At 35.2% G+C, this 21,076-nt stretch overlaps 2 protein-coding genes across 7 annotated transcripts in view; one reads left to right on the top strand and one right to left on the bottom strand.

Annotated features, from left to right (window-relative positions):
- SPATA17 (spermatogenesis associated 17) overlaps window positions 1-10,143 on the bottom strand; it is a 333,016-nt gene extending 322,873 nt beyond the window's left edge. For 3 of the 4 annotated variants that reach the window (XM_067020824.1, XM_067020823.1, XM_067020829.1), the window contains exon 1: window positions 9,885-10,143. In XM_067020824.1, the coding sequence (XP_066876925.1) occupies window positions 9,885-9,952 (68 nt within the window). In that variant the 5' untranslated portion in view covers window positions 9,953-10,143. The remainder of the gene's footprint in view (window positions 1-9,884) is intronic. The other variant, XM_067020833.1, reaches the window with a different exon arrangement.
- A 107-nt stretch (window positions 10,144-10,250) lies between these two features.
- The window catches only part of GPATCH2 (G-patch domain containing 2), a 171,142-nt gene continuing 160,316 nt past the window's right edge, over window positions 10,251-21,076 (top strand). For all 3 annotated transcript variants that reach the window (XM_059039047.2, XM_067027725.1, XM_059039079.2), the window contains exons 1-2: window positions 10,251-10,426; window positions 20,198-20,917. In XM_059039047.2, the coding sequence (XP_058895030.1) occupies window positions 10,371-10,426; window positions 20,198-20,917 (776 nt within the window). In that variant the 5' untranslated portion in view covers window positions 10,251-10,370. The remainder of the gene's footprint in view (window positions 10,427-20,197; window positions 20,918-21,076) is intronic.

Genomic DNA, 21,076 nt, shown 5'->3' with positions numbered 1-21,076 from the left:
CATCAATGTCTAGAAATAAGTTTTCATATATTTTGTTCAGTCTTCTAATTTTTCATGGTAGGAGGGCAAGTTTTGTATCAGTTACATCTTCATGGACACTTATTTTATATATTTAATTTTACCTTTTCAAAACAAAATTTGGGGGAATTCCCTGGCAGTCCAGTGGTTAAGACTCAGTGCTTTCACTGTTGAGGGCCTGGGTTCAATCCCTGGTCGGGGAACTAAGATCCTGCAAGCTGTGTGGTGCAGCCAAAAGAATTAAAATTAAAATTTAAAAAAAAACAAAGCAAATTTTTTGTCTTAGAAAAAATTTTACCTATTTATTTACTGTTTATTTCACAAATAATACATGAACATCCAAAGCTTAATCTAAAAATTTAAACCATATAGAAAAATAGAGAAAAAAATTGATTCCATTTCAACCTACCTTATCCTCCAATTTTCAAAATCTAATCATTATTAACAGCTTGTTATGTGATTCCAGATCCATATTTTTGTGTCTCTATGTATTTATACATAAAAATTTCATGCTAAATGTATTACATGCTTTCTATGACCTTTTTTTTACTTTGTCTCAGAGATTTTTATGTCATTATGTATAAAATTTTTCACTCTTTTAAACTGCTACTTAATATTCCATCATGTGAATATGCCTTCATTATTTAGCCGGATTAGTTACAAATACATACAAGTCTCTTCTGTGTTTTTCCTATTAGAAATAATGCTTTAATGAATGCCTTTATACATAACCCCATATATAAAATACTCTGAGCACAAATTGTGTACATATTTCTATAGGGTAAGTAGATAGTCATATGCATTTTGATGCTATTGTAAATTACATTATTTTTGTAGTTTCAAATTATAATTGCCCACTGCTATTATATTTTAAAAACTGATTTTTGTGTATTATGTATTGTATCCTGCAATCTTGCTAAATTCACTTTTTATTTCTAAATCATTTTGTTTGTAGGTGGTTTAGAGTTTTATATGCATAAAATTGTGTTTTCAGTGAATAAAGACAATTTTATGGAGGTTCCTCAGAAAACTAAACATAAAATTACCATATGATCCAGCAATCCCACTTCTGGGAATATACCTGGACAAAACTATAATTCAAAAAGATACATGCACCCCTATGTTCATAGCTGCACTGTTCACAATAGCCAAAAAATGGAAACAACCTAAATGTTCATCAACAGATGAATGGATAAAGAAGATGTGGTACATATATACAATGGAATACTACTTAGCCATAAAAAAGAATGAAATAATGCCATTTGCAGCAACAAGGATGGACCTAGAGATTATCATACTAGGTGAAGTAAGTCAAAAAGAGAAAGACAAATACCATATAATATCACTTATATGTGGAATCTAAAATATGACACAAATGAACATATCTACAAAACAGAAACAGACTCATAGACATAGAGAACAGACTTATAGTTGCCAAGGGGGGGGGGGAGGGATGGACTGGGCGTTTGGGATTGGTAGATGCAAACTATTACATTTTGAATGGATAAACAACAAGGTCCTAATGTACAGCACAGGGAACTAAATTCAATATCCTGTGATAAAACAAAATAGAAAAGAATATTAAAAAAAGAATGTCTATATGTGTGTAATTTGAGTCACTTTGCTGTACAGCAGATTAGCACAACATTGTAAACCTACTCTACTTCAATTTTAAAAAAGACGATTGTAGTTCTTCCTGTGCAATTTTAACTCCTTTTATTTATTTATCATGCAAAATTTAAAATTACTAAGGAAAGTGTGGATAGTTCAATAAATGGTGTTGAGACAACTGTATGTCTATAGAAAAAAATTAAGTTATTAACTCATATAATACATGCATAGAAATATAACTGCATAAAGAGTGAAGGAAAAATGTAATAAAACTTGAAAATATTATCATTAAATACAGATAATTTTCTTATAATCATGGGCTGGAAAAGACTCTTCAAAAACAGGCTAAAATTCCAAAAAGCCAGAGAAATAGATTGACGAATTTGACTACATAGAAAACTGAAAGATAGTATGGTAGACATTACCATAAACCTAAAATATATGTATTGGCTTTGGGAGTAGGTGATGGGGGAGCCAGTGGAGGAGGTCTTACGGCCACTAAAGAGACAATTTAGGCTAGAAGAGTGGCGAGGTAACAGATTAGAAGCTAGATAAAGAAGTATCTGCATTATGTATTAGTGACACAATTAGCAGGACTGTTGCCTGTAAATGCTTGTACTAATGACTTTTTGAACCTGCACCAAAATGTCTAGGAAGAATACTGAAAGTGCCACTTGTATTCTTTTAACTGCATAGAATAAGAGGTATCTCATAAATCTCAGTATCACAATGCTTATCTAAATTTAACCACAAATACTACATACAAGTATAATTGCTCATCATTGTGTGTTACTTCTTTTGTTCTTCCCCTATCCTCAAATCCTTGTTATGATTTAATTTTAATTTGATTACACAGAGTACTTTCTAGAGAACACTTCCTCAGGTTGGGTACATGGATAATGTAACTCTGAGTCTTTACATGTCTAAAAATATCTCATTAAAAGAATGAATAAGATCTTTGCTAGGTTTAGGATTTTTAGTTGTTACCTTGAATAATCGATAATTATTGTCCTTTTCTAGGTCTCTGTGTTGCATATGAGCCATCCAATGCTGGACTCTTTCCTTAGCAAATCGCTTTTCTCTTTTCTATCTATATTAGAAGCTTGTAAAATTTTTTCTGTATCCTTGGATAGATAATATCTAAGAAGTATGTCTTCCAAAAGAAAATCCTGTCTAGGACTCTGACTGTCCTTTCAATTCAAAGCCATACTCATTCTTCAGTTTAGGAACATTTTCTTCTAGTATTTCTTTATTATTAATCTATCTCCTTCCCATCCCTACTCCATATTCTGCAGTGACTATTATTCATATAATAAGTCCCATAGATATGTCTACCACATTGCTTTCCTGAAACATTTATATTTCAGTTATGACTCTCCTATTTTTTAATTGATTTCTTACATTTTTAAGCTGAAAAGAATTTTAATTGGTTCCAGTAATTTTTTTTCTCTAATTTTATTTCTGTAAAAGTTCTCATTATATTTTTACTAAAGTTTACATCTGTGTCCTGCATTAGTTCTAACTCCACAGTAGCCACATATTCTGACTTCTTAGCTTAATCTCATTCTTCCAAACTAAAGTTCCCTTAAATGGCTTATGAATTTTCTCTGCCTATTTATGTTGATAGATATTCAATTGCTTGATATCTAAGCAGGGCTGCCTGCTCAGGTCACTAGGGCAGTAGCGTACTGACAGGCAGTAAAAATTACTGTAAAAACGTTTTCTGTTCAATGAGCCAGCAGTGAACATGTTGGGGAACTGAGATCTCTCTTTTGGTGCCTGAGGCATAGGTATTTGTTAGACCAATTCCGGGTCAGGAGGATTCCAGAGCTTCCATGGTCAAAGAAAAGAAGCCATTCATTCTCAGAAGTGATTCTTCAAGCTTTTGGTAGCTGATTTTGGAAACTACCAGAGGTCCTACTAGTATCTGCATCATCTGTGGACTCTACCAGATGCAGGCTTCTTTCTAAGCAGTGGGGTTCTTGGTCCTTATAGTTGTGTTTCCCTTATTTTGAAAACTGAGTTGGCTAAACACAGATGTGCAAGGGAGAAAAGAATAAGAGCTGCTGGCTTAGACTCCCATCTCTCCTTCTTCCTACTGAATTTTTGTTTTCTAGAAATTCTTCAAAATTACTGGTCTACTAATTGCATGCTTTTTTGTTCTTAAAGTTTTGTAGATTTAGTCTTTAAAAATTTTGTTACACTTAACTATATTTTGAATGGAATCAAAGGAGAAGTATACATACATGCTTAGTATGTCTTCTGATCTAATTCCTCATCTAGTTATTGCTGGTACCAAGAAGAGTTACTGATTTTTCTAAATTTACCTTGTAATCAGACACTTTATCAAATTCATTTTATTTCTAAGAGTTTTTTAAGTAGATTATCTTGCATTTTCTCGGCTTTATAATTTCATGATCTGTAACCAACCTTTACTTCTAATATTTACTAATAAATATTTCTTTTTTTTTCTTTTATTACAGTATTGGCTACACTTTCCAGAAAAAGATTCCAAATAGTAGAATTAATGTGTATTTTTCTCTTGTTTTTGAATTAAATGGAACTATCGATATTGTATTTCATCAATACACATGATATTGGCTATTGGTTTCAGAAACATATTCTTTATTATAAGCACATTTCCCTTTATTTCTCATTTATAAAGATCTTTTAACTTGAGAATTTTATCTGAATGATGGTTACACGGGTATACACATACGTAAAAATTATTAAGCCGTACACTTATAGTTTATATACTTCATTAAATGTGCATAATATATCAAAATTTTTAAAACTTTTATAAAGAAAGAAAAATACTCATAAATAAATAAATTTATCAGCTGCCTTTCTTATATCCAATGAGTTGGTCATATGCATTTTATTCTTTGCCCTCCTGTTGTGATTTCCTTTAATATTATGATTTTACTGGGTGCTAACTAATGTGACAAAAAAATCATTTAATTTTCTTAGTTGACATCTCAATAGGCATTATTGCCTCGTTTACAGATGAGAAAACTGATACTTAAAGTGTTTAAGTAAGGTAAGAGTATAAATTTAAGAGCTTAAGTTTAAGCCTAAAGTAACACAGAATTAGAATTTCAACTGTTCCTGCACTCTGGCATAAATCATCCTTGTATGCTTGGCAGAAGCTTGCTAAATTTTACTGGTCAGAATTGAGTCCCACTGAACAGAAAAATCAGCAACTAATTAGAATCAGAGGAAGAGACTCATGTCTATCCGACTAAGTGCTATTTACAATCTTTAGGTTACTAGGACCAAGATGATTGTCCAAAGTCAAGGACATCAAACCAACTAATTAGACTAAGAATACAGTCAGGAACCTTTGACTATGTTGGAGTTAGAAACAAATTGATTATGTTTATGGGAATAATGGATTCCAGACTCAGGCCAACTTAAGGAACATTATACTTTAGGTTGACACAAGGTAATGAAGTCCAGGTAAATCGCTGCTCTTGTACTGGAGAGTACTTGCCATACCAGGTGTTTCCCTTTCCTCAACTTGACCTTAGAAAGGCAGGTTAGACCTTATGTATTTTATGTACCTAATTCCATGCAGGGACTTGATTTAAAGTTCCCATACTCCAAGCATAAGGTTTGGACTGAGATGAATCAAACTTCATTAGATCTTTGATCTTTTTGAACAAGTAACTTACACTTTTAGGATCTCATTTTCCTCCGTTGTAAAGTAGGAATAATAAAAATCACTTCATATGATTACTGTGAAAGTCAAAATAAAATAATATTTGTGAAAGCACCTAACAGAGTTCTCAGCACATACCAGATATTCAATTGCATTTATTTCTCTTTCTACTCCCTTCTCCCTATCCTCACGCACTCCCCGTGCCCCGTTTCAGAGGGTAAGGGATCTGGAAATTTGAGTTAGCCACTTGGTCTCTACAGTGTCTCTGTAGAACTTCTAGCCCTCTTCCTGAGCACCTGCTTTCTCAATATTCCCCTACACATACCCTTCAGCTAAGTTAATTAAAAGAGATTTTGACATATATTAGGTTAATTTCTGCTTATATACCTTTAGAAAACTATATATGGTTTAAAATGATTGCAAATCTTATTTATTCTTCTCATAAAGGCAAATTTGACTTAAATTTTCTTAACAAGCAAAACAGGCCACAAAGAGTTAAACTAATAAACAATGGAATTGGGGGAGGAAAGCAGAAAAAAGAAAACAAAATCAAAATGCTCTACCAATTTGAAAATAAGTTCGGAGTTTTCTTCATTATTTATTTTTAAAGACAAGTCAGATCAAGTCACTCCTCTATGACTTCCTATCTTAATCAGAGTAGAATCCAATATCCTTACTATGGCTTAAAAGCCCCAAATGATCTGGCTTCCAACCCTGTCCTGCAACACATTCATGCAGGCTTCTGACAACAGGGCCATAGCACTTGATGTTTCAGCTCCTGAAGGCTCATCGCTGAGATCCCTGTCTAGTAGGCCTACTCATCCACTTTTATTAGGACTCTGCTCAAATATTACCTGATCAGAGGAGCATCCTCAGATCACTCTATTTAAAACAGGATGTTTGTTCATGCTTTGCTCATCCTACCTTGCTTTATTCTTTTTAGTTACAATCACCCCAAGACAAAATATTATATGTAAGTTTATTTATGTTCTGTCTCCCTCATGACTCTTTTGTTCACTGCCGTATCCTCAATATCTAGAACACTCCTTAGCACGTAATAGGTGTTCCATCCATATTTAATTAATCTGTGAATATTTAAGTCATAAATATAGTATTGAGAATCTAAGTAGAGTGCATTAAGTTCTCATAAGAAATGTTAGAAATAAGTTCCCTTCTGAATAATATTAAAATCTAAAAAAAAACCTAAAACACAGCTTCTACATGAGAAGTCATGACAGAGAGGGACAAGAATTAAAAAGTAGCTTAACATAGGGTGAACATGTAAAATGCCTATATATCAATATGTGCCTGTAGAAATGAATCACTTTGCTGTACACCTGAAACTACACAACATTGTAAATCAACTATACTCCAATACAAAATAAAAAATTAAATTTAAAAAGAAGAAACAAACTTAACCCATCACAAATTTCCTGGGTTCTAATTATTTAAAACCTTAAAATGTGCTGTTTGTGATGAGAAATATACAAAAACGATATGATTAACTCAGATCAGATAAAAGAGGATCAATATTAATATTACAATTTGTATGTTACTGCATTAAATCTGTTTAAAGAAATAATAAAAATAATTTTTAAAAATTGCAAGTAGGATTCAAAGATGAAACATTTTACACATTCAAAAAAGACCAATATATAGCCAATAATGAAGAGACACACACCAGTACACATACACAAGCTAAATAACATGACATAAAAGGATACCACACCGTGGAAACTCCGTGGAATTCAGTGGAAGAGGGACATTTTGAACTCAGTCCTATTAGCATTTGACAGATCAATTAGATGAAATTTAAATAAGGATATGGGGAAAATGAACAATATGATTAATGAACATATACCAAATTTTTCTGTCCACAAATAGGATAGTATAAATGACCAATAAGTCACAAAGAATTCAGTAATTCAGAAGAATAGAAATGAAACTAGGAAGTAATAGTGAAAGTTTTTTTTTTAAAAAAGGCCGATACTTAGTCAAATAACAACTGTGTATTATCTTTGTGCCACCCTGTAACATCCTAGACACAATATTCAGTCTCTTTGATGAGGAGACCACCAAACATGAGTGCCCACCAAACATTTCCTGTGGGAGCAACTTCCCAAAGAGCTTGGACAGGTTTGATAATGCACAGCTCTACCCATGCCCTTAGCTTTCTTATCACATCAGCTACCACCATATTTGCTTTTCACTTCTTGGAATTCCAAATCTTTCCCCTATGTTAGGCAGAGAAGCTTCTCTCTTCCTGGGTGGACACCCAGGCCCTGGAGGATTCAGGTGCTAATCTAAGCACTTAGTCATAGTATATTTTTCCCAGCAAAGTCACGTTTCAACTTCAGAGGCAATCTGGTGCCAGCTGTTAGGTAGAAACATTTTTGCCACTGCCTTGTTACCAACATAGAAGACATTAAAACAAACCAAGAAGAATTAACATTGTTTCTTCCAACTCTGGTGCCTACATATTAATGGTATGCTCATGCCATTGGGATTTCTGGATCTTGGTGCTTCCTGTCAGTTAATTCATCAAAACCAGTGTAGTGGGAAGAAAATCTTGTCTAGTATGGTAGTGAAGAGCATAGGCCGTAGAGTTGGGTTTTTGGTTTTGAGACTTAGTAGTTGTATGACCTCATACCAATTACCAATCCATCTGGACCTCATTTTCTTTGCCTCATGTAAAGAAGGAATAAATATATAACTTGTACAGATGTTTACAAATTAAACGATAGGCCCATACACCATTTTTTTTTTCTTACAAAGTCACCCTTTTTAGGCAAAATGGGGCCTGACAGGAACTCTTGTGAGAAATGCAGATTTGCTGGCTATAACTGAGACCTACTGAATCAGAATCTGCATTTTACCAAGACCCTCAGGTGATTCTGATGTACACTGAAGTTTGCAAAAAAACTAATCTAGTCAATAACAGATGAGAAATGACAACAATTTCTTAGGGAAATTGCCCGTTTCTATTTTCATATACTAACATTTTATATGGATTTTGCTCTTATGCTAATCAATACCCTTTTTTTTTTAAACTAGGCAAACGGGAAATTTTGAGTCCTTCGTGATCTTTAGAGATTTTCCTTCATACTGAAAATATTAATAATAATAACAAATGAAATGGAAGGAATGCCAGCCTATTCTCATCATGGCCTTTGTACAGCCCTAGTTTTTTCTCCAAACCACCTCCAGCTTTGGGAAAATGTGCCCATTGTCAAAAGTCAGGAGATGGGGACAAAGATTAACACTGAAATCTTCAGAAAAAAATTATGTCTGTTTGTAGTTGCATGACACTTCACCAAGCTTTTCTAGAACACTGTTCTCAAGCTCTAAAAATAGAGATTAATACATTAACCTGTAAAGTTGTGAAAACCAAATGAATATTGTATGGAGAAGTTCCTAATGCAATGCCCAGCATATAATCAGTGCTCAAGAAATGTTAGTCATTTCCCTTCCTGTTCATGCTTACTCGGGTGTAATTATCTTTTAAATGCCTATATTCCATATCAGGCTGTGAACATCGAAGGGATGGAATTTATTTCTTTTAGCTATCTATGTCATAAATACAGGACCTTCCACATAATTTATCTATAATTATAGATAATACATAATTTCTGTCTTTAGCTACTTTTCATCCATTTATGTAAACCAGGACCAATGATTGATTGAAAGATTCATTTATGGAATTATTAGACAAGTAATTATTGTGCAGCTAAGAGGGATGATACTTATATATCTCATATATTATCTCACAACAGAATGTAAAATTAAATTGTGTTCAAGTGCTGGAAAAGGTACATGGTGCTCTAAGAATGTAGTAGGTGAGAAAACTGTTAGAGTAAGAACAGGTCAGCAAGATTCTGTCTTCTTGGCATATTTTCCATTGGTCTAGCATGTCACTATCTTCTACTATGGTCTGATTTACTTTTTTAGGATTTTTTTATTAAGTTGGAAAATCTCCTGAAGCACTGCTTCCACAAGTCCAGTGTTCAAATGAACCACTAGTGAGAAGATTAGGTGTAGAGAGATGTATAAGGCTGCTAGTGTCTTCCTTAGCCCTCTTCTATTAATTAACATATTGGTACTGATTATCCTGTCAGAATAGTTTAGATACTGTCACTTCGGGAAGAAAATCGAGTCACAGAACAGTTGAGTTCAATGATATTTGTGACATAATGGAGGTTCAAATCCCCAGGTAGATGGGGGATACTCTGAGCTCACCCAGCTAAGGAGCCTGGGCGACCCCAGTCAGGCCATTAATCCTTCTACAAAGAGGACACGGGTTTCATCACATTGCGGAGTGATGATGTCAAAGGAAAACACTTCACTTTACAATTTTATTTATACTGGAATTTTTAAAGTCATCTCCAGCTGATAACCATGGCTCCCCGTATCTATAATCCCCCTGTATGCTAACACTACTTTTAAATTTGCGATTCTGTTTGCAGCCCACAAATGACGAAGAGAAGTGGGTGGTACTCAGCGAGTTAGGGAATTTGCTCATAGGAAGCTCCTGTTGAGGAAAAACGGGCTGGGGATGAAGCCAGGCCTTTTCGCGCTCCCCTAGTTGATGTCCTACCTGTTCCTGTAGTAGTATTGATGTGCTACAGTCGTCGACCGAGCTTGTAGCCGGGCTAACGTGGCCATAGCCTCAGCGCGCCAGCTGCACCACTGGAGTTACTCTCGGTCTCCTAGGCAACCGGGCTAAACCATTCCGCTGGTCCCGGGGGTTCAACTTTCGTTGACTTTACATTTTCTCCCTCACACTGTTTCAGCTTCCGGAAGAGTAGAAAGAAAAAATTAAGAAATTTTGCTTATGAAAAATGTCAAATTATTGGCTTCTATATCTTCTGCGAGCAAAAGGAGGAGAGTCTCGGAGAAGGAAGCTGCGGTGCGGGCGGGGAGGAGAGCTAATGGTTCCTCCTGGCTTCCGGTTTCCGCCTCCAGTCGGCTTCCGGAAGCTCAGCTCAAAATGCTGAACTGCTGCTGGGAAGTCGTTGGTGCTGTGGTAGTTGGAGACTGTTCTCGGGCCTGAGCCTCGAGGCCAGGCTCCTGGGTGTCGTTAATGTTCGGGGCCGCCGGGCGCCAACCGATCGGAGCTCCAGCCGCCGGGAACAGCTGGTGAGGCTGGCGGCCCAGGGGATGGGAGATCTCTGGAAAGGGTGTGATGGCCGGAGGCCGCTGGACCTGGAAAGGAAGGGGGAGGGAGTTGTGATGGATGATCTGAAGACCTTTAGGCCTTGCTCTCACTCGTGCCTGGGATGGAAGGCGTTGAGGTGTGTGCTAAAGATTTGCGAAGGGATACAGTTAATGCTTGCTGATGGCTTGTCTACCACGCCACGATAATTTAGGCGTAAACCTTTCTGTACTCCAGGAGCAATTCATTTCCTCATTGATGGTTGACAAGACGAGTACAGAAGAATGTATCTTAATATAGGTCTTATTTCCTCATTTGCCTTTTTAAATTTACTAGATTATCCCAGGTGTTTTGGAAGATCAAATCCCAGAAATCTAGACTCCTGGAAGTTTAGTAGTGGAGGAGAACTTCGCCCTCCTACCCCGGGTTTTTGGAGTAGGAGTAACCTACCAGTTTCTGCTTCTTGAACGTTCCATTCTAGTTAAAATAAGATGTGCATGGGGTGTCCCCTGAGAACATGTAAATGTCAGGATTAAATTTGGAGTTCGACTACAGTATCATACCACCAACGCCACTTTAGATTAATAAACTGCTTTGACTTGTCAGAGTGCTTTCACAAATACACACACTTTATCTTTATGACAGTCCTATGCTAGGAGATTATCAGACGCACAGAACAGTTAAGTGACTTGTCCAGTGTTGCTATGCATCCTTTAGTCCTAGAGCTAGAAGCTGGGTTTTGGATTTCTAGTTGAAAGCTCTGTAATTCTGGTCTTGTTTTTCTCCCAAACCCTTTTCCTCCAAGTCTACCTAAGACTAACAGTGAAAGAAGCAAAATTTCCACTGACTGTTCTCAAACATAAAGTGTTGAACAACAGGTGAAATGCAGCTGTATTATGTCTGTCCATTCCTAGATCTGCAGCCAGTGAGAATATGGGGGATTCTAGTAGCCTGTGGTCTGAAGAATTTCTCTTGCATCACCTATCACTGAAAAGTTAAAAGAATATCTTGCCTAAAATGTTTTGAATGAGATCATATCATTCTGTAGTTCATTTTATAATGAATATAGACTTGTTTATGCTCCTTTTTAAAAAATTGTTTTAGTTGAAATATAGTTGATATACAATATTGTATTAGTTTCAGGTGGCCAGCATTGTGATTCAGTATTTTTACAGATTATACTCCATTGAAAGTTATTACAAGATAAAGCGAGGGGCAAATTAGGGGCATGGGCTGAAGACATACAAACAACTATGTATGAAATAGATGAGCAACAAGGATATACTGTATAGCACAGGGAACTATAACCATTATCTTGGTCATGCTCCTTTTAAATGCTCACATTTTCCTGTGAGAAAAATAGCACTTTTTTTTAAATGAGCCTTTTTTTTAAATGGTGAAGCAATTAGCATAAACTAAAACACATAGTTCTTAAATGTTTAGTATTTTTAGTTTTGACAGTTGTATAACTGTCAAAACTGTGTAACCACAACACAAAACAAGATATGGGACATTTCCATCACCTCAGGGTTCCCTCTCCAGGGTACCTTTCTTAATGTTTCACCATTAAGCATCTCTTTAAGAGGGGGAGGAAGACAAAATGTGCTCTGTAGACTGGTCTGCTCTTGTTATAGTGATACTGATTTGTGCGATAAATGACTATTTAATTTAAAAGTATGACTCTTTCAACTCCTTTCTCACCCTTCCACCCAATTCATGGTTAGGTACCTCTTTATTATATAGAGAAACCCTCTTTTAGTCCTCTATTTTACTTGACATGGAATTCATCCTTTCTTATAGCACCAGAATATAACATAGTGCCTGGCATGTTATCAGGGTTTTTGAATGGAATTCTTAAGTCATGCCTGATTTGCCAGAATGAGTGTGTTCCAGAAATGTGGATCCCATTTTTCTAGTTCATCTGTGCAGCCATCACTTTATTCAAAATTTCGTAACGGAATTGTCTTTTTCATTCATTGATCAGACATTTGCTGTACTCTGCCTGTGTGTTTTATGCCAGTGATGAAATAGCAGTGCCACTAGGGATGCTACTACTAAGCAGTTATTTGGGGCCGGGTTTTAAGCACATGTATCATCTCTTGTAAGTTTTTTGAGGTAGGTGCTGTTATTTTTTGCATTTTAGAGGTGGTGAGACAGGAGCAAATGTAGTTTAAATATACACCCAACTATCATATTTGCAGTATGATTCCAGTATATCTAAAAAGAAAAATTCTTAACTCTCCTAGCATACTGCCTATGTGTCCCAGTGAGATACCATATCACAAGGAGTATATAAACCGGAAAGTATATGCCCAGATTCATTAACCAGGCTAGAATTCCTGATGTATCTAACTCCCATCTTGAGTTCAACTTTTTCTCCAACGTCCAGGCTGGTTTTTCAATTTTCAGGTACCACATGGGTAAATGTAGGTGATTCCTCTCTTTCTTAATAGTTTGTTAAAAGGTAGAACTGATATATTATTTTATAATTGAAAAGCCTAAGGAAGAAAAGTTTTATACAATTAAATAATAAAAGTTTGTTTTTTGGTGTGTCAGGAAATATATGTTTTCTGTGCAGGTTATTATAAGTAGTTCATATTATATTTTTATAAAATCTCTATAGCTGGCAATGTCTATCTTCTCTTCCTGCCACCTCATTCACATACAATTTTGAAAGTAGGGTCCAAAAAGTATCTATTTTGGTACTTAAAATGTTAACCTGCCTTTTAAAATTTGATTCATTTAATGGACAAATCACATTTAGAATTTTGACATACTTTATTACTTTTTACTTTATTAGTGATTTATATTTAAAGTCAATTTCTGAGGGTTTTTTTTGAAAGATTTTGAAGGTTGAACTAAACAGATTTTTAAAATTAGTTCTTGATAATGAAACTATTGAATCATTATTGATCTACTGAGCTATAGTATCTATTTATTTCACTTTATGTGGCTTTGCTTTTAAAAGAAGCCCATTACAAATAAACTATTGATTCTGGACCTTTTCTTCTATCATTTCATTTCTATTTGCTATTTTGATTTTCTTTAGGTCTGGAAAACTGCATAGTGAAAATGTGCTTTTTAAATAACTGCATTTTTTTTTTTACCTTTTGTCTTGAACTCAGTTTCATACTGTCAGGTTTGTCTGAGTCAGGTTTCTGTAATTTGAAATCTGGATTGTTCAAATTTTCAGTCAAGTCATATATTTCCTTTGTTGTTTGTTCATTCATTGTCATTGATTGGTTTGTTCATCCAGCAGACTTTTTTAAAACATCTGTTATGTGTCAAGCATTATGTAGGTACTTGTAGTTAATATTCAGTTGTCTTCATTCTCATTCCTATTCTAGGAATTCAGAATATATTCAAAAATATTGAGTAGTCACCATGTATGAGCAATGCATGAGACTCATTTCCTAAATATTAGAAGGTGGCCTAGATGCACTTTAATATATGCTTGTTAACAAGAATTGTTGTGAATTATTTTTTAGGCTTTACATTGTTTGTTTTAGACTGACTTTATTTCCTTAGGCAGTTTTTTATTCAATAGTTTACTTTTTGAAAGTGTTTACAGTATAAGGAAAGAAGTTTGAATGACTCTTGAAGTCGTTAAATGAAAAAAAAATCAAAAGATTTTTCAAATTTAAATAATGAATGAGCTGCCTTATTAGATCACTATTTGGAAAATCGAATTAGAAAATCACTGTTTGGAAAGTAGAATTAGATTTTTTTTGGGTAAAGCCATGTATGAACTGCTTTTTGTCACGTTGCTAGGGTAAGGAGGAAAGAAAGCTTTCTGGGGGTTCCCGTGGTGACAGAAGTGACAAAGTAGTGGCTGCCAACAACACCTCCAGTTGAGTGCAAGTCAGTAGAACTTTTGCTCCCATCATGGGAAATGAGTTTTTCCGTTTGGTGGCGAACCTTGTGGCTCTTAACTTGGAAGGATGATATCCTTTCATCTTTTTTTTTTTCTTATGTCTGTATATTATTAGGATAGGAGTAGGTCATATACACAGCATTAATTTTTTTTTACCCTGAGATTTTTGGTTTTGTTTTTTTTTTTAATCGATAAAAGTCTTTAAGGAAGTGCTTAAATTTCTTGAAATTCTATGCAAGATTTTTACAAATGTCTGTTAACTCCTCTCTCACCGTCATTCAGAGAGGTTCAAGAACTCAGAAAAGTTGATGGTCTTAGCTTTTATTATGACATACTCAGGATTCATAGTATATACTTGGTACCTTAAAAGAAGAATGATTTGATATTTCAATTAACAGTTTCCTCTTATTTGTGTGTAGAGGTTGTTGAAAGATGAAATAACTGCTCTCACACGTTAAGTACCCATTCTTATGCTCAGAGAATCCCTACAAGATAGTCGTGCACATTTTTATTATGAAGAAACAGAATCAAAAGATAAGTAATTTGTCCAAGGTCCTCTGGCTGATGACTATAGTATAATTTAGCTTCCACATTCTTGCTTTGACTCTTAAAGCTCGTGTTCTCTACAGTTTCCTCCCAGCCTTTTTCCCCCTAGTGAATTCTATTCCATATTTATTGCCTAGTGTCAATGTAAAGTTATAATTAATCATTTGCATGTTTCAGAATAAGATAGATTCCCCCACCCCCCATGCTACTTTTTTAAAAAAGAGAGAAAAGATTACTTAGGATTAATGGTTTATATAGATATGTCAAGGAATTTCTAAACTAGCCCAAGTGTTACCATTTAATGTTAGAGTTATTCTTAATTTCCTATGATCTCTCCCAAACTACATAAATAGAGAAAATTGAAGATGTAATCTCTTAATAGGTTCTAGACTGAGATAAAGACTTGTTTGAACAAATAATATTACCATTAAGGAAGGAAATCTGTAAATTCCTATGAACAGCAGAAATCTTAATCAAACTTTAGAACATATTTGGTTAAATTAGTCATAAAATTTAGCCCTTGATGTGGCATCTTTAAGGCTCATCATTTGCCTGTTTAGTCTCCCACGGTCATGGTCTACACTATTATGTGTTCATTTTAATCTGTTTGGCTATCTGCTATATACTTTTAGGACCAACAAACCTTTCCTATCTTAAGTAAAAGCTAACATGAATATCAAGGCATGCTAATTCCAAAACTATTTTCTTCTTAAGCTTGTGGTAGTAATAGTATATATTCATCAGCGTAGTTCTTGACTATGTACTGTTGGTTCAGTGTTTTTGTACTCACTGAATTTTTATTCATACAGACTCTAACACATAAATCGTTATTCCCTGAAATTTTTGAAGCCAGTTGAACAGTTGTATTTAGCAAGAGGTACCTTTTAGCACTCCACTCCTAAAATTATTTAACTTTGTAGAAGATCTAATCTTTTACAGAGATGAAGATGAGAATTTTACCATGTACGAGGTAGTAAAGAGTATTTAATTTTTTTTTCCTTAACTAGATATGTGAAAGCTGTAGTCAATTACCCTTTAGGTATATCTGGAAGATTTTTGTTTTATAATGAACTTGGTGGGTTTATTCAGTAGACACACATGTCCATCCTTTTGTTATAGTTATTTTATCAGTATCCAGAAAAGGAAATTATTCCCTAATTTTCCTATATATGCTATATTTTTCCCTTCTAGTCTAGGAATAGTAGTTATTGCCAATACAGGCTTCAAAAAAGTAATAATCATTGACAAAATGGTTAGTTGTTGGTTACTGGGGGGAATTTGTTTTCTGGGCTTTCTTGGACTTCAACTCCTGCTGTGCCTGCCTCTACACTGTTGACTCCCTTTGAGGCCCTTGGTTCTTCGGTCAACTTGTCAGTTCTTTAAGAACATAGGAGCAGTAACTTAGGACTAGGGCAGCTTCCTGATTATTCTTCCTTGAACCAAAAACATCCGAAAAAACCCTTAAACTCAGTGCAGTGTTTTCTACATTAACTGATCTTCCTCACTCTAGAGCATACATTGTTTAGGAAGGCCTTTTCTGAATGAATTAGAACTTGGTGTTAAAGAAAGAGAAATTCACTCATTTTACTGGATTCACTCATTAAAGGAGAGAAATTCACTCATTTTACTGGATGTTTAATGTTGCCTGGAGGAGGACAAACAAACTTGGCCTTTGGCCAAATATTCTTACCTGAAACTGTCATATCAATTTCTGAGTTAATCATACATTTTATAGTTTGCTTAGCACAATATAATACCACCTGAAAAAACAAAATGCTTATCTATTCAAGTCATTTCCTTTTACAAAATCCAACTTTATATAAATAGTGGGACTGTAATTTTATTCTATTCATTTGGACTAGCTTAAGAAAACGATTAGTGAAGTGTTCTCTTAGACATTATACTCAGTGCAAACTATTTCCAAAAGATTTCATTTCCATTGGGTTCCAAATGAAAAGAAATTGTTTTATAAATGTGAATATAAAACTTACAAATTAGCTAAGTGGTAATTCACTGGATTTTACTATAATTCAGTCTTTAAAACTATGGTTGCTTAATAAACATAGATTTTTGTACAGAAAAGTTCTGTATTTCCAGTTTTCGCCTCCAGTAAGAAAGGGCTTATTTAGGAAAATGTCTTTAGGATACAATGTTTCCAGGCAATGGTCTTCAGTAACTGCCAAGGCAGAGGAAATAAATGAGCTATTCATCATGTGATGATCTCTTATAATGACTATTTCTGTGAAGCTTGTTGATGCCAGTTTTACCTGAGAGGTGTAAGTGAAGCAGCTTGACTAACTGTAAGAGTACTGGCTCATTTACAGGAGTTTTGGTTGAGACTGACTTGCAGGACTCTGGTGAGTTAAAACTAAAGGGGAAAAAGTGATTTGAACTCTGAATGTCACTTAAATGTATTTTTTCTGTGTTTTTATAGGGGTTTTTTTGAAAAGCCTTTTAAAGTAGTTTTTTCATTGATTCATGTTTGAATCACATCATGGAATAAATTAGATTCTTATAGTTAAAATATTTTTTATTTTCTCTTAAGAAAATCAATATAAAATCAGATAAGGCTGGCACAATTTTAATAATGTAAAGAAATTTTGCTTTCATTTTTAGTAATATTATTGGTTATATTTGGTTAAACTGCATTAGGCACAGCAGTATAATGAATTAATTTAAATGAAATTAGTGAATAGTATCAAATTTCAGTAGATTAAATCTGATGTGCTAAGCTTTTTCTAATGTTAGGACCATTACAGTTTCTCTTCTAAAGTAAAGCACGAAAGTTTAACTTCCAAAATAACCTGCAGTTTTAGTTGGAGATTATATTCATGCATTGAGTTAATTAATTTCATATTACTATTTAGAACCAGTCATTCACCCATTGATAAGAAAACTATTTCTTCAAAAAGTAAATTCCTCCAGAACCAGGTGATACTGAGTCTTCCTTTAGACAAAGGATCTTTATTGTAGTACATGTTAAACTGGCTTCCAGTGAATTTTTTTAAAGGTACAATATTGTTTTCAGAGATAATAATTCTCAGACTACGTTTCCTCCAAAGAAATCATGTTAAAGGAAAAAAACAAAATATTCACTGCAATAAACGGAAAATAAAAAAGGCAATCATTAACATTTAGGTATTGAAATAAGATCCATTTGGCTTATCAGTGTAGTTGGAATTGTAGCCCTTGTATTGGCTTAATGCTAATTCCTATGTGATACATATTTCCCTTCATCAAATTCAGTGTTCTGAAACCCGAGTAACCTTTTAAAGGCAAAAAACAATTTTTAGCGGCCCTCCAGAGTTCATTTAAAATATATATATTTGAATCGCCATGTTTTTGAAAAATGTTTGTCTATGTAGACTTCTTGTTTATTCATTCAGAATGTCTAAGGAGATAGATCTGGAAAATACAAACCCACATTAACTGAAAGACAATGTCCTATTACTTAATTGCTCACAGTGTGCATTTTACTGAGGACCGCATCACTGGTTCTTTGCATTCGACTCACTTTCACCACCCAACTGCCCAGTGCCTTATGTTGACTCGGGTCTCCCATCCCTTTTTTCTGTTCAGAAGAATATAATGCTTAACTGTGAGTCATCAGCTTTCCATAGATGCGTATTAAATCTGTCCCCACAATAAATAGTATCCCCTGCTGCTAACTCAAGCATAAATAAAACTGCAAGCCAGACACTGGACTTGTGTCGCTGTTCTTGGCTGTAGTTGGGTGAGCATTCAGGCTCTGGGACCAGATTGCCACAGTTTGGATCCTGCTTCTCCCACTTCCTACAAGCGTCACTTTGGACAAGCCTACCTTACCCTGTTTCTCTGTATTTCTGCTACCACCTTATAGGGTTATTATGTGAAAATGAAATAAGGTAATGCATATGAAACACTTAGAAATGAGCCTGGCACATAATAAATACTCAAGTGTTGGAAGCCTTATGTGTGCTTTGTATTGTAAGTGTTAAATCCAGTTGAATCACGCGTGTTTGTTTTCAAGTTATCATTAAAATGAAAAGAGCAAGTTGAAAGTCGTTAAAGGGAACTTGTGAACACCTGAAATTATAGACTGTGAAGATTGTATGTAGACCAGGGGTCAGCAAACTATGGCTGGCCATCACTTGTAAATAAAATTTTATTAGAACATAGCCATATCCATTCATTTCCATATTTCTTATGATTGTCTTGGCCTTACCATGGGAAGAGTTGAGTAGTTGTGACAGAGACCTAATGGCCTGTGGAGCCTACAATATTTTCTCCTTGGTCCTTTATAGAAAATTTGCCTACCCCTGCTATAGACTCTAGAAACTATACAGTCCTTTATAATTGAGAATATTTTGATCCTAGGTGCTTCTAGAACTCAGTTCATGATCTTCATAAGAACGGTGCATATTTGAATTACCTGTAATGTTTAAAAAGTAAAATCATGTGTCTGGGCCCCCTGTTGGGTTTGGAGAGGACCCATATAATTTACAAAGGTTCCCAAAGAACACTAGTGTTTATCCTTGCTGACTAGTGGATGATTTCTCACATAGTTCAGTTTTTTGTTTTTGGTTTTTGTAAGACCTAAGAGACTGCTTCAGAGTAATGGTAAGAAAAATGATGGGCCATTTTAGATCAGTGGGGCTCCAGGTTGAATACGAACAGAGTTTCTGCTGCACTCGGTTGCGAGATCAGTGTGGTCTCAATATGTGCCTAGCGTTTGGTTAAATTTCCTTTTCACATATATTACAAACCTTGAACGTAGCTGCCTATCTTTCTGTCTGCCTCGCATGTCATGGCAGTGACTGGGTAGAGCATGTGGTGAGAAGAGGGTTGTATGTTTCCTTGTTTCCTTAGAAGTGTGTGTGTGTGTGTGTGTGTGTGTGTGTGTGTGTGTGTGTGTGTGTGTGTGTGTGTGTGTGAGATGGAGCAGCAGGGGGACGGAGAAAGTTCTCTTTACTCTGTACATCTGCTCTGAAAACTGGCTTTAGGAAAAGGACAGGAGTAGACTAAGGTATGGTGATTTAAGCAGAAATAACTTTTCCATAATTAGACAGTAAAAATATAAAATCACTGGGCTCTTTCATTGCTGATATTATGCTTACTCTATCTTGAAGTAATTCCTGTGTTTAATAAAAGCACTTATACAAGAAAAAACTTAAAAATGAGTCAGAATATTTGGAACTGTAATATCTTAGGAAAATTAAGCAGGTTTTACACACTTCTTTATAATAACTATTAATTCTAGTCAGATTTAGAATGAATTGTCTGCTGCAATAAACCAGGTTAATATGGTTGACGCTGACTATTTAAATTTTTTTTTCCTTTCTTTAAAAAAATGTAGGCATTTCAGTCGAACCATGGAAGAACTGGTTCACGATCTTGTCTCAGCCCTGGAGGAGAGCTCGGAGCAAGCTCGAGGTGGATTTGCCGAAACTGGAGACCATTCTCGAAGTATCTCTTGCCCTCTGAAACGCCAGGCCAGGAAACGGAGAGGGAGAAAGCGGAGGTCATATAATGTTCATCACCCGTGGGAGACCGGTCACTGCTTAAGTGAAGGCTCTGATTCTAGTTTAGAAGAACCAAGCAAGGACTATAGAGAGAATCACAATAATAATAAAAAAGATCACAGTGACTCTGACGACCAAATGTTAGTGGCAAAGCGCAGGCCATCATCGAACTTAAATAATAACGTGCGAGGGAAGAGACCCCTCTGGCACGAGTCTGATTTTGCCGCGGACAGCCTTGGGAACAGAACGCTGCGCAGGAGGAGAAAGGTCAAGCGCATGGCAGTGGACCCCCCGCAGGACAGCGCTAACAAGCGGGCGCTGAGCCAGCCCCTCGGAGGTTGTAGGGATCAGGACATGGACAATGACAACAGCGCTTACCAATATCAAGAGTTTACCAAGAACAAAGTCAAGAAAAGGAAATTGAAAATAGTTAGACAAGGACCAAAAATCCAAGATGAAGGAGTAGTCTTAGAAAGTGAGGAAACAAGCCAGACCCATAAGGACAAAATGGAATACGAAGAGCAAAAAGTCTCAGATGAGCTCATGAGTGAAAGGTGACTTTTCTATTCTCTAAATATAAAAATACGTCTCCAGTGTTTGCCGTTGAATGTGTTTCGGATTTTAATTCTATTTTAAAATAATTATAAATTATAATACTAGTGGTGATAGTACTGTTTCACCGTGGTTATATTTACTTATAATTTATGATGTTT

The sequence above is a fragment of the Kogia breviceps genome, chromosome 1 (assembly GCF_026419965.1).
Source record: "Kogia breviceps isolate mKogBre1 chromosome 1, mKogBre1 haplotype 1, whole genome shotgun sequence".
Classification (NCBI taxonomy): Eukaryota; Metazoa; Chordata; class Mammalia; order Artiodactyla; family Physeteridae; genus Kogia; species Kogia breviceps.
Note: the sequence above shows the minus strand (reverse complement) of the source record. Positions and strands in the feature narration are given on the sequence as shown.